This window comes from Aptenodytes forsteri, unplaced genomic scaffold (genome assembly GCF_000699145.1).
Source record: "Aptenodytes forsteri isolate BGI_AS27 unplaced genomic scaffold, ASM69914v1 Scaffold309, whole genome shotgun sequence".
Lineage (NCBI taxonomy): Eukaryota > Metazoa > Chordata > Aves > Sphenisciformes > Spheniscidae > Aptenodytes > Aptenodytes forsteri.
Window position 1 is genome coordinate 718681 of NW_008795857.1, and position 13497 is coordinate 732177.

Consider the following 13497-nt stretch of genomic DNA (forward strand, 5'->3'; position numbering starts at 1 on the left):
GCCTTGCGGGGGAGGCGGGCGAGCCGGGGAGTGCGGCCCCCGGAGTTTCTCCACGCAAATCAGGGCGCACCGTGGGTCCCGCTCAGCGAGGTGCCGGCGTGGCTCAGGTGGAGCCACACCAGCCCCTGTTACACACAGAAATAACTGCCGCTTCACGGGTGCGTTTCTTTCTTCTTCCCCCCGCTCAGGAGAAGGAGCAATGTAATCTGTTAAATGCCAGCGTTGCGTCCTGATGCCGTCGTGGAAACCGCGCTGCTCGGTGAGGCACTGAGGGACAGCTTTCTTGACAGTCATAATTTGCTTTATTCAGAGCATCATCCCAGCCCCAGTTTCTGTTGCTGCCCAAAGCCTAGCGCTTTTCCCCGCGACAAGGCTCCTTTGTACTGCAGTATTTGGTAGCCTTCTTCTGGGCTCTGAGGGCAATACGTGACCTGTGTAAAAATGCTGCGATATTGGGGTGAGATTCCGGTTTCATCTAATCAGGCCAACCGCAGCTCCTTTGACCTGCTTCAGCGTGAGTTTCGTACTGTGGAAGTCCAAGATCCTCCATTGCATCAGCCATCCGCAAACAAACCCCGGCCGACCACCATGCTGGACATCCCCTCGGAGCCCTGCAGCCTCACAATTCACACCATTCAGCTCATCCAGCACAACAGGCGGCTGCGCAGCCTGATCACCATGGCTCAGGCTCAAAACCAGCAGCAAGCGGAGGGCATAAAAACTGAAGACAATGAACCTCTGCCATCTTGTCCGGCCTCTCCACCTCTCCCTGATGACCTGTTCCCTCTGGATAGCAAAACCCCCAAAATGCCATTTCAGCTGAGGCACAGTGACCCAGAGAGTGATTTCTACAGGTGTGTTGGTATTTCTTTGGGTTAGTTCTTGGCTGAAGGAAAGCTGAGTGTTTTTAAATATATATGTAGTTGTGTCGATTCCCTTAGGCTGAAGGGTCAAACAGTTGTATGTAAAGTATAAAACAGGCTTCGAAAAGGAAAGATTTAGATTTCTCCGGTGTGGATAACATGTACGTTGTTTAAAATAAATGTGCTTTTGTTTCCTGTCTATAAAATGTGGATGTATAGTGCTGATTTCTGTCTCGTTAGTGCTACGCTAAATGTTTGTGAATGGTTTTGCTATCTTCAGTGGTATTTTGACAAGCTTAGTTATAGGATGTGAAGTCTCTTCTATTTAGACCACTTACTCCCAACTATACTTGCCTTATTGTAGATGAAAATCCCGAAGACGCATGACTAGGTTTTGGATGTTTAGTTGTAGGTTCTGAAAGGATGACTTGATACCATATTTGTAAGATTTCAGTGGCCAAGGACCTGTGACGTAGTACCTATCACATTTCACCCTGTTTGTTGGTGTAATTCTGGTCAGAGGTGGCGATGAGTATGGGTGAAGGGAATTCTTGTCTCTGGCTCCACCAGCCAAGGGCTGGAGAAAATGTAAAGGAAGGTTGCATTGCTTCTACCTCTGCAGCCAATCTTTGATTAAATAGTATTGCCACCACCTCCCTGTCTACCCCTCTGACAAACACTAAATTCACAAGGAGGTGTTGCATTTCTTGCAGGATCTCACGATACTTTGTAGGTTATGTGCATTTAAATTCAGGGATTAATCCTTACTACTCTAACTTTCTGTTCTTAGATTAAAGACTGTACACCAATGAACATGATGTGGGAGAGGATAATACGTTTTAGTTTTTAAAATGGGGAAAATGTGCATCAATAAAATATAGTGTATCAGTTAAATGCCACTGAGATCTTCAATGGCCTGAGGTTGTATAAAATACATTTTATTCAAAGATGTTTCTTTTGGTAACATAGTCTCTCTGAACAGTAGAGCGATTCTTTAGTGCTGTTTGTGGAGGAACGCCATCATCCTTCTCGGAAGAAATGAAGTAATTAGCCTAGAGTGGTGAAGGGAAATCCAGTCCTGTGAGGATAAAGTCTGAGCCCTGTGACTCCTGCTCTTTCTGGCCCTGTGGTTTGTAGAACTGAGTAGTGTTCTGTGCTGTCCTCCCTGGTGGCTTCAAGCTTTAAGTTCAGTTTTCTGTGGCTCTGTCCGTGTTTTGGGGGCTGCTTTGTCTTTTTGTTGTCCCCTGTGAGTTTCTGGGGTCTGAGTAAAGAAATGTTATTTAGCAGTCGACCACATGGGGGAGTTTAAGGACTAGGTTGTAAAAACTGGATAGACAACTTTGAAATGAAATGTTTTGTGGCTGACAGAGAGTGGATTTATAATGAGCTGCCGTGTAGGCTAGAATTTAATTGTGTGCTTGCTAAACCAAACACATTTAAGCTTTTCCAGGAGGAAAGGTTTGAGTCTGTTGTTGCATGCTTGTTCTTAACTGTTTTAAGACACTTACATGAATTAAGAATAGCAGCTGCTGTTATAGTAGTAAAAATAAAGTTATATGATTTGCCAACGCTTGTTCTTAGTGTGTAAAAACAATCTAAGGAAGACCATTCTTCCCTTTGATAAAACATGGTAGTGCTTAATTTTATGCTGCCTTCTGAAGTGCAGAGTTACAGTATTCAACTAAATCCATATTTTAATTCCATTTTCTTTGGCAGTAACATGGGTCTGAGAAGCAGTGTATAGGTATATTTAGACATCAGAAGAAAGGAAGATACGAGCAGCCAGCCTGAATCAGACCACAAGTTTCTTTGTTACAATCATGTACTCTTCTGTTTCCTTGTTATTCATTTTCATCCTTTGACCCCACACCCTTGTCTTTTATTTTGTTATTCCCTGGATTCGTTTTGGTTTTCCTCCCCTCTGCCCTGCCCCATACCTGTAACCCCTACCTCCTCGTCCCTTTTGAGATGAAGAAGAGGCAGAACCTGATTTGCTGCTATTTTTCAGTTGTTTTGGACTTTTCAACCACCCAAAATCTGTACCATCAGCAGTTTTAATCACGATGCTATTCCTCTCCTCCATTTTTCCAGACTGTTTATAAATATGTTGAAACAAACCTTGATTCTGGCACAGATCCTCGAGGGAAGACCTGGGCTCCACAGTGGAGATCTCTTACGTACTTGCTTGTTGATGGATTTGGAGGACTCTAGTAGGTTCATGAAGCAGGTTTTCCATTTACAAAAGCTGTCTGGACTCTTTCTGAGTGTATCATGTTTACCCATGTGTCCTCTAATTCTGTTCTTATAATTTCTTTGAACTTCCGTGATGCACCAGAATATATCAGGCTTCCCAGCCTGCAGTCCTTCACATCTTTTCTGAAGCTATTAGAAGAAAATGTTTTCACATTTTTTGGCTTCTGGTCCTCACGGGCCAAGGCAGTTTAAGCAAGAGGTGACTCACCACGGCCATTCAGCTATTTCATCCTTGAATTCCTTTAGTGTTCCTGGATGAATTACCATATGGTCCTGGTGATTTGCAACTGTTGATGTTACAGTTCTTGGAATACACAATAAGGGATTAACGTTTGTTTTTGGCTGGTATAGAAACAGAAGGTAAGCTTAAAGCATAATCGATGAAGAACGAGTAAGGAACTGTAGACTTGAAACTACCATTTGAACAGGAGGCTCTTACCATAATACGGCTGCTAGCTTTTCCTTCTTTGTTCAGCTTCCTCCGATGCGCATGGATCCATCTTCAAAAGAAACCTAACCTACTCATTATGTGCCTCTTCAGATGCTGCTTCTTGTGTGTGCATGGTTGGTTTCTTAACAGATTTCTCTGCCATTCTTTCATTTGCATTCCTGACCACATCGGATGTGTGCTTTGCATTGAAAGATAATCTGTGAATGAAATTGGGAGCTTGCAACGGGAAGACAGTTCATGGCAGAAAGGCTTGTAGTTAAGAAATGTCTGTACAGAAATAGGGAAGCATGTGTCGGTGGGATAGCAGGTTTAATGTTGGGAAGGATTTGGAGCAGTGGAAATTAGAGCAGGCAGAACATACTTCCCCTGCTGGACTAAGCACTTCGGCTTAGCCCCTAAACATGTCTGGTCTTCTGGGTTGGGCCACTGGGACCCAATTTATTTTCCAAATGTTATGTATTACCTCTTGCCATTATCTATTGAGCAGTTTCTTTTTATACCCGTGCAGCCTTCTGTACACATAGCAGAGAGATTTAAAAAGAGGCTTACTCAGGATGAGGTGGAAAGAGGCCCTTTTCCAAAAGGAAGCAACTTTCTGGTTTGCGTTGGTGTGCTGTGTACTTTGGTGCACTCTCTGACTAGTATAATCCTGTTTTTTCCAATGTTCTCCTTTATTTTACTGTTTTGGGGAAAATGGCTGTGATGCGACCTTGTTGCACCTCATTTGGTAGAAATTCAACTCCACAATGTAATGTTTCATAAAATTGATGTGTTCATAGGAAAAACAATCCCGCCCTCCATCTGCTACTAGCTTATGCTCACCTAGGAGGGAGCAGAGCACTTCAATCTGTTACTGCAGTTGAGTGAACCTCGGCTGTCGATCCTTGTATTGACTTAGCCCAAACACTTTCCCCTGGAGATAGCTGCATGGGAAATGAACCACGAGATCCCCCTCCCTCTAAGAAAAACAGCCTTACAGGAGAGGAGCTTGGGTGAATGGATTCTGGTGCCTTTGGGGAATGTCTTGTTGACACAGAAAATGGTCCTTTTGTGAGTTCTGAAACCTTATGAATCCTGAAAATAAGCCTGTTTGGTATAAACGGACACTTTTTTCTGTTGTGAAGTTCTGCATGTTGCACGTTTGCTGGCAGCAGTGGGAGAAGGCTGGGCTTTGGGTCTGATGAATTCGTGGCTTGGCAGGTAGATTTCTGTCTGGAACATCATCTAGTGTTGGTGACCCATATATAAAAATATAGATCCTATTGGAAATACAAAATTGAAGAGCGACAAGTTGGCCAGTATTTGTGATAAATTTCATACTATATATTCTGTAGAGATGATCACCTCCAAGTCACAGGCCTAATTGCCAGTCTTGTTAACCTCTGGTGACAGAACTTTAGGGATTAAAGCACTCTTGTTTACTTGCAGCTATATGACCCTGGTAATATGTTCAATAGGTTTGGCTTTGGATGGTTGCTGGATGGGGACCCTTTCAGGAAAGCAGTAAGTGCTGCAGAGGGTAGTATTCTGCATAATGATAGTATCTGGAAGGGTGCTTTTGTAGGTGCTAGGTATACGGATGAGATCTAAGATCAAGGCTCTTTAGCTATGATCATCAGGGGAAAGAAATTGTTTGCTGGTCCTTTTTGGGAAGGCTTGACATTAGATAGCTGCTCTCAACTTAAATATATCTATATGGCTGTTTTTGTTTATGTGCGTTCTTATCAGACAGTACCTGAAAGTTAAAGGAGATGAAGAAAAAAAGATATTTTCTTATTTGTTGGTTTTCATTAACATCTACAAGAATATTTCAATTTTTGCTGTCTAATCAGGCTTTTAATCATCTTCCTCTATTGTTTATTGTGGGAAACAAGAAAACAAGAGAAGAAAACATAAGAAAAACAAAGCAAAATTGATTGACCTTACCAAGAACAAAAGGTGGGGATTTGGATTTGAGTACAGTACCTGAAATTTCTTTTCTTTCTTTCTTTAATTGATTAGGTTTCAAGTTGATTATATCCCTTTCAGCATAGTGACCTAGCTGCATTTTAATGCTGGCAATTAGTTTCTTTTCCTCTAGGAGTTTAAAAGAGATATAACATTCTCTGCTGCTTCTGAGCAGTGATAGGCATCCCTAAATGGTTGTTGTGCTCCACTTTACAAGTGGCTGAGTATCCTGCTTGGGCTTGCCAAATTCTGTGTCTAGTTTAAGTTTGTCCATAGTTTTTGAGTGGCAGAGCATCAATAATGGCTCTTTATTTGTCTCTGTATTAGGAGTAATCTGGTGTTCAGTGTTTTTGGTAGTGTAAGATGCTCTAAACTGATGGCTGCTGGACAGCTAGGTATGTCCTTTATATGTGTTAAAAAAGAAGAGATTCTTTTTTATAGGCATAAATTTTGATGGTTGTTTTCTGGTTGGTTTTGTTCGATGGTTGGTTTTTTCTGTTGTAACCTCCTGGTCCCAGTGTTGTATAAGACATGTGGCTGTTTGTGAACTTCAGAAATCTGTTGCTGGGAGGTGGAGGGGGGAGTGAGGGAGATGTAAAAACAGTACGTGTGACACCTGGTTTATAGGGGAACTGATGATCTTTTAATTCATCTTGTCAGAGCGCCTGCTGTCTTCTTTACAAAGTAGTTACATAATTGAGCAGGAATTGGGATGTGAGTAATTTTCCAGCAATTAATAACGGGTACATCCATGACCTGAGATCCCCATGCTGTTCTTAATATCCACTTAGAAATATCATCATCTGCAGCTTTTTATATAGCGTGATCCCCCCCTTTATCTGAGTAATCAGAAAGTGCTGAGCTGGTGCTCTTGAAAATGAATGATTTTGGTCCTGATAGCTCTAAGTTTAACCTTCCATTTTCACTCCTCTGAAACGTTATCTTTTTTTTACTGCTGTGTTTCAGTGGTTTTCTATGGGTCGGTTCTGAGGATCAGGGGGAGCTGAGTGAGGCTCTGTGACCCAGCGTCTCAGTGAGACGGAAGGGTACCTAATGCACTCGTGGGAGAGACGGAGTAGTGAGAATTTTATCAAGGCATCAGTGCTGTCTGTGTACTGTTTAGTCAGGTCTTGTTACTGGAAAGAGTGCGTGGTGATATGCAAGTAATGCAGGGTGAGAGCGAGGTGAATCTCAGGGTGGGCTGCGGAAGATGTTGGGAGAAATTGATCAGAAACAGATGAAGAGTGAAATTGTTAGTTTAATTCTGCCATTGGTGCTGAATGAAGTGTAAAAAAGTATATAAATACCATACTTAGCAGAAAGGAAATTTGATTTTTTGACATCAGCATTTGAAGACCGTGTTACTGATACGGGCAAATACATCACATGCATTTAATTGTGAGTTGAGAAATCTGGTAGAAATATGTTTACCTTTCAGAGGCCTTGCCTTATCGCATCTTCTCTTTTTCCTATGTGGAATTTCTATTTGTTAACTCATCTTGATGAAAAATTCGGTTGCCTTGACTGTAAATGAATGATGTTTGAAGTGCTCATGTCAGTTGTTCTCCATCTCCTCCACCCTGCGTGGTCTCTCCTTCCCGCTTAGCAACACCGAGAAGAGAGGTCTCAAACCCAAGGCCAGGGAATGCTGCTCTACAGCAGAACCTCTCCAGGCCTCCTCCCAGGGCCTGGTGTTCACTTCGTAGGTTGCATACGGGGATACTTCTTTCAGTGTCGTGCCCAGTGACTACTGGAAACGAGGGCAGGGAAATGGTCTTTTTGGCTACAGTGTACCTTTGTGAAATGCATGTGTATCCTGTTTCTTGCTTTTTATGTGTGTCTTTTGCATTATGAATTCAGATCTTGTCTATCCCAGAAGCCTTTGTATCTGACTATTAGGCCTGTGACATCAGAGATAATAAGGAAGAGAAATGTAATTAACTGAGAGGGGAAATGATTTGCATTCATGTTATTTAAAATGCCTTTTTTTGTTTGTGTCAAGGACCCATTTAATTCACATCTCCAGGAGAAAAGCTCTTGGGTGGGAAGGGAGTTGCTTAAGGGTTCAGAAGATTTGCATCCCACATTCATGAATCACCCAAGGAATCTTGCGGCATTAGAAGGGAAAATGAGAATTGGCAGTGCTGATTTGGAGGGAGGGGAAGAAGGGAAAGCAGGTAAACCCTTACTAGGTAGTGTTCACATGTAATGGAGAAGCTGTGGAGAACCCCAGACAATCTGCTTTCCCTTTGTACATCACCTTATTATTTACAGTATCTCTTCAACTGATACGTTCCTTTCAGTTTTTGGAGGTGTGCTATTTCTGTCTCTTCTGGTTTTTAGAGGAAAAGGGGAGCCAGTGACTGAGCTGAGTTGGTCCTCCTGCCGGCAGCTTCTCTACCAGTCAATGGCCACCATCCTGGCTCACACAGGCTTTGAGTGTGCCAATGAGAGTGTCCTGGAGACCCTGACGGACATTGCCCACGAGTACTGCTTGAAGTTCACCAAACTGCTGCGCCTTGCTGTGGATCGAGAAGCTCGACTTGGGCACACCCCTTTTCCTGATGTCATGGAGCAGGTCTTCCACGAAGTGGGCATTGGCAGTGTGCTCTCGCTGCAGAAGTTCTGGCAGCACCGCATTAAGGATTATCACAGCTACATGCTTCAGGTGAGAAGAGCAGTAGGGACCTGACAGCACCAAGAAATGTAACCCCAGTACAATCGCTTATTCTTATAGCAAGTCCTGGGTCTTACTGAGGTAAAATCCGATTAGAAAACCTCTTGGGTGTGAGGGGAGTCATCAAAGAAAAGAGAAGCAGGATTTTTTTGACTGGAAGACAGAGCCCCTTATTTGTGTCCCTGCTGAGGCTAAGAATGCTCTCCTGATGGTTTGTCTGGGTTTAAGAGGAGGCCCCCAACTCTTGAATGGCCCAGACAAAAATATCGAGTAGAGGTAAGATCAGTACTGACTGATTAACTAAATTTTTTGCTTTAATGGGATATTTGGCTGCTTACCATTTCAGAAAACAAGTAAGCAGACAAACAAAAATTACTAGGCTGTACAGTGGCTTGTGTTCGCTTAAGCGAGGGGTGACTTGCTTAAGCTTTAGGAGTAGGGTAGTATTGTGCTGATCTCAATTGTCACACAGGTGCTACCTTCCACTCTAGAGGGGACTGTGCTTCTGTGGAGAAAGAAGAGGAATTGTTAAATTCCTTGGAATAAGAGGTATCATATAAACGTAGGTTGTAAGAATAAGGGTATGGTTTCTCTTGGTCCAGGTATTCTGTGAAATTAAACATATGCATTTTATTTGAATGATATAAGACTGCCTTTTGTGGACTTAGAGAAATGCAAGGATTTGAAGTGGGAATTTTACTCCTACTCATCAAAAAACAAGACTTGAATCAAGTAAGTAGCACATGACCAAAGGCAAAACCTGCCATCCCTTCCTCCTTGTCACGTTATCTGAGTGCCAGTTGACTCATCTTGGAGCAGCTACCTTGTGCTCCTTTTGCCAGGGTTGGCACCTTATGACTTACAGAGGCAGTATAAATCAGAGACACCTGTAAGTGCACGTAGTATGCAAATTGTGACGGACTCTGAGGTTTGTGCATAAAAATAACACCATCAAGATCTGTCTTCATTAAAAACATTTTTGTTCAAAAAAACAGTTCTGTTCATTTTTGTTCAAATGTTTTTGTTCAGATGTTGTCTCCTTTTGGAATTTGGGTTTTCTGCATCACTCTGCTGATGCGGTTCACTCTCATCCTGCAGCTAGTCATTGTCTTATTTGTTCTGTATCTTTATGCAGGGCTGAGGTCCACAATAGCCTCTGTATTTGGAAGTATATCTAGAAGGGGGAAATAGGCTTTGCTATTCTTTTTCCTTCTTGCTTTGTCTGTTAAAAAGCCTTGGGCTTTTCCTGAGCACAGTTCACTGACTGTGGGGATTCAGTGGTATAAAGAAGCATTTGTTAGAAGCAGATGGAATCTGAAATTTTTAATTTAATTTCTTACAGTTTTTAAGTTTCTAGAAGTACAGCGTAGTTCTAAATCCCATTCCTGTATTTGTTTCATTTCTCTGACTGGAGAAAACTTCTGTGTTTTTTGTTGTGAATCTGACAGAAGGTACCCAGGCTTTGCCCAGTGGTGACTACAGAGCTGATGAATATCTGAGCTGCTTGTTTTTTAATGCTGGAGTAAATTTGTTACTGGTGGATGGGGGACAGTCTTATAGGCAAAACCAAAGAGTAAGACTGAGACACTTTGCTTTTGTTTCACACTCTGTTTAAATTTCTGGGCCTCACCATCTCTCTCTGTGAAATAAAGGTGCTCATATTTATCAAGCAGATATGTTAATGGATTAAACCTCTTATTAAAGTCCATTGTTACAGGACAGAGGCGTTCTTAAAGGGGAGAAAAAATCTTTCCTGTGTATCTGGTAACCTGTTTACTTGTTCATTCAGGTCAGATGTTAATAATATTCTGGGACCAGAGCGCACTACAATGTAATTGCCGTCAGAGTCTCTGAAGTCACTCTGACCTTTCTGGCCTCTTTTTCACCCCCACTGGTCTTTGACAGGTTAGCAAGCAGCTCTCTGAAGAATATGAGAAGATTGTCAACCCTGAAAAGGCAGCAGAAGACACAAAGCCTGTGAAGATTAAGGAGGAACCTGTTAGTGATATTACTTTCCCCATAAGTGAGGAGCTGGAAGGAGATCTGGCTTCTGGTGACCAGTCTTTGCCTGTTGGAGTCCTTGGAGCTCAAAGCGAGCGCTTCTCTGCCAACTTGGAAGTAGAAGCTTCCCCGCAGACTTCAGGTAGGGGTTTCTTGCTACTCCTGGAAACAGTCCATCAGCAGTTCCATGTGATCTTGTTTCCATTTTTAATAGCAGATCCCAATGTGAGGAAGGAGAACGAGAAGAAATTTTTAGGATTTAGTAAAAAGGTTTGGATGGGAGGGAAACCCTTGCTTGCTTTTCTAAATACAAAACCAAAGACTCGAAGGTATCAATTACAGGGATTTGTTAAATATTTACTCCATTCGTGGACCCTGTAGAACACAAAATGCTTTATATGGTGTTTCTTTTTAGGGGATGGTTAAAGTTCTTGGTTTTGTTATTGGTGTGAGCTAGATTGTTTTTCTACAGTGATGGCCCAAGGGCTTTATTGTTGTTTTCTGAACTAAGGTATTTACTGCAGACGCGAGTACCGCGTTTTTTTTTCCAGTCTAATGTAACAAAGACAAAAATAACTTTTGGGTTTATATATATGTATATATTTTAGTTTAAAAGGGACTAGAGTTTTATCCTTATTTCTAGTAGGGAGAGTACTGGATTTTTTTTTTTTCTTTTTTTTTTTTGGGGAGTTTTGGATTTTTAGGGGATGGTTAAAGTTCTTGGTTTTGTTATTGGTGTGAGCTAGATTGTTTTTCTACAGTGATGGCCCAAGGGCTTTATTGTTGTTTTCTGAACTAAGGTATTTACTGCAGACGCGAGTACCGCGTTTTTTTTTCCAGTCTAATGTAACAAAGACAAAAATAACTTTTGGGTTTATATATATATGTATATATTAGTTTAAAAGGGACTAGAGTTTTATCCTTATTTCTAGTAGGGAGAGTACTGGATTTTTTTTTTTTCTTTTTTTTTTCTGGGTAGTTTTGGATTCTTGTCCAGAGGTTCATGTTACTGAAAAGTTGAAGGCCATGTTCCTTGTGACTGGAGTAAATTCAAGACCCTATATAGTTAGGTACTGAATGAGTTATGGAAATACTAATGATACTTGGTGCAGTCCTCCATATTCAGAAGTCACCCTGGTAGTGACAATCATTTTTTATGAAAGCTTATCAGTGACTTACGTGAAATGGGCTCATGGGAGTCTCTCCTATTCTAGCATCTCTACCCCAAAGCCTGCTGTAGTTAGCTGAGGCTGTGGAAAGTAAAATGGTGAGTGAAGTAGTGGGGTTATGGAGACTGCACTCTTCCTCAAAGTGTCATCCTTTGATGTTGGCATTGAAGCACACTGGTGGCCAGCATGGGAGAATCTGCTACTGCTGTGCCTTTTCTGTATCTATATACAAGTTTTATTCTGTGCACCGCTTAGTAGTGCTAAATTCTCTGGAAAATAAAGGCGACATTCTTCTCCCAAAGAAAGCCAGTTTTGATTTTTGTATAGAACCTTCTGAACTCTGGAAATCCCTGCAATAATAACTTTCACTTAAAAATCTGGTTAAAAACAATGAAGCCTGTCCTCCTATTAACCCTAAACTAAGTAGCATATATTAGTGAGGTTAGAGTATACCTCTGAGTCCATTAGTTGTTTTTTTTTTAAACAGCACATTCTGCTGAGTTTTAAAAAAACCACAAATCCATCTGATGTTTTTCTGGAAGCTCATATTGTTTTCCATAGTACCTCTGAAATGTGAAGTGCTCGCATTTTTGTGGGAGAGGGAACAGCAGACTCCTCTGGCCCATGTGGGGTTGCGAGTGATTCATCTGGAAGCTTTGCATTAGCATCTACCACTTGAGACCCAGAGGTTAGCACACTAGCTGTATATTAAATGCCTCTTGCCTCTCTGATACTGAATTGATGTTTTCTAATTAAGAATACAAGTGCTCTGTTCCTCCCTGAAAATCCCTCTTCACTTCACAAGGGCCTTTGGAAATCTCATCACTGTGAGAAGTCCCAGTCTAGAGCTGGGCAGGCTGGAGAGCATAATATCGTAAGAAGCGAGAAAAAGCTGCTGCAATTAGGACACCACCATCTCGAAAATACAAGTGTGAGGCCCGTAGAGAAGGCAGCAAGGCTTCAGTGTCTGAGGGCAAAACTGTCATTACAGCCTTCCGTGTTCTGCTTGTGTTTCTGCTTATGCCTGACGTTGCGGTTGTGGGTTAGCTGCTTAATTTCATTGCAGTTGGGGAAATGGAGGCAAAATTGGGGACCTTGTTCCTCCACCCAGCAGGATAACATGAGGATTAGCTCATTTGTAAAGTACTTCGAAGTTGAAGTGCTTTGAAGATGAAACGTCTTGTGTCGATGCTTAAGTACTTTTAGTCATTAGTGACACTCTCAATGACAGGTGATAGAGCTGAAAGGAATAAGGCTGAGCAATGAAGCGCAATTCATGAAAGAAAGACACAGTTAAGTTTAGTGAGCATCTTTGATTATTGCGTAGACTGGAGCTGCAACTCTGTGGAACTGATAGCGTTTTAATGATATGTCCATTGTTGTTGAGAGGAATACATTTACTTATAATTAACATAAAAAGGACTTTTCATTAAGGCAATTGGACACCAGCAAGCACTTTCATTCTGGCTTGCTGTCTAACTGCCGAGCTAACGTAGGCTGTGTTACCACAAAGGTCTCCTAAACCCTGGTTTGGGCTAAGCTGCTCTGGAAAAGATTCCTGACTCCTTCATAAGAGAGAATTCTCAGTACAAACATGTGGTGGAAGATTTGTTCTCTGTCTAATTGCTAGTAGTAAGGGACTATTGTTAGTAGTATATTGATAATAGGGAATAGTAATAGGTTTGGCTCAGTGTAAGAGGTTTGGTTGTGCTTTCAAACTGTAGCCAAGCTCCTTGAGACACAAGGTTTGGAAAACTTACTAAAACTGGTTTCCTAGGGTTTGGTTTTTTTTTAATTTTCCATGTGAATTTAACCCCACACAAGAGGGATCAGATTTAAAAGTGAGAAGATTTCAGGCTTTGTTCGGTTCTGGGCTGTTTATGCCCATCTCAGCAAGGAGCCAAATTAGTGTATTTTTAACAGGATTTTTGTCTCTCTTAAAACTGTAAATAAGCAGAAATAATGCGATCTATAATTACTGCTCTTGGGGAGAAAAACACTTGCTGTTATCAAGAAATATGGTTTCCTAATCTTGTACAGAAAATCCTCAATCTGCTCAGATTGCACACTAGTCCAAAAGTTTTTAAAAAAAAAGGGGGGGGGGGGGGGGTGGGGGGGGGGGTATTTTCCATCAGG

The 13497-nt window shown here is 41.8% G+C and overlaps 2 protein-coding genes across 2 annotated transcripts in view; one reads left to right on the forward strand and one right to left on the reverse strand.

Moving 5' to 3' along the window:
• Positions 1-294, reverse strand: part of SLC4A1AP (solute carrier family 4 member 1 adaptor protein) — an 18105-nt gene extending 17811 nt beyond the window's left edge. The window contains exon 1 of the mRNA XM_009283803.1: positions 3-294. Within this exon, the coding sequence (XP_009282078.1) occupies positions 3-294 (292 nt within the window). The remainder of the gene's footprint in view (positions 1-2) is intronic.
• The window catches only part of SUPT7L (SPT7-like STAGA complex gamma subunit), a 14529-nt gene continuing 1225 nt past the window's right edge, over positions 194-13497 (forward strand). The window contains exons 1-3 of the mRNA XM_009283737.2: positions 194-854; positions 7858-8182; positions 10097-10334. Of these exons, the coding sequence (XP_009282012.1) occupies positions 442-854; positions 7858-8182; positions 10097-10334 (976 nt within the window). The 5' untranslated portion in view covers positions 194-441. The remainder of the gene's footprint in view (positions 855-7857; positions 8183-10096; positions 10335-13497) is intronic.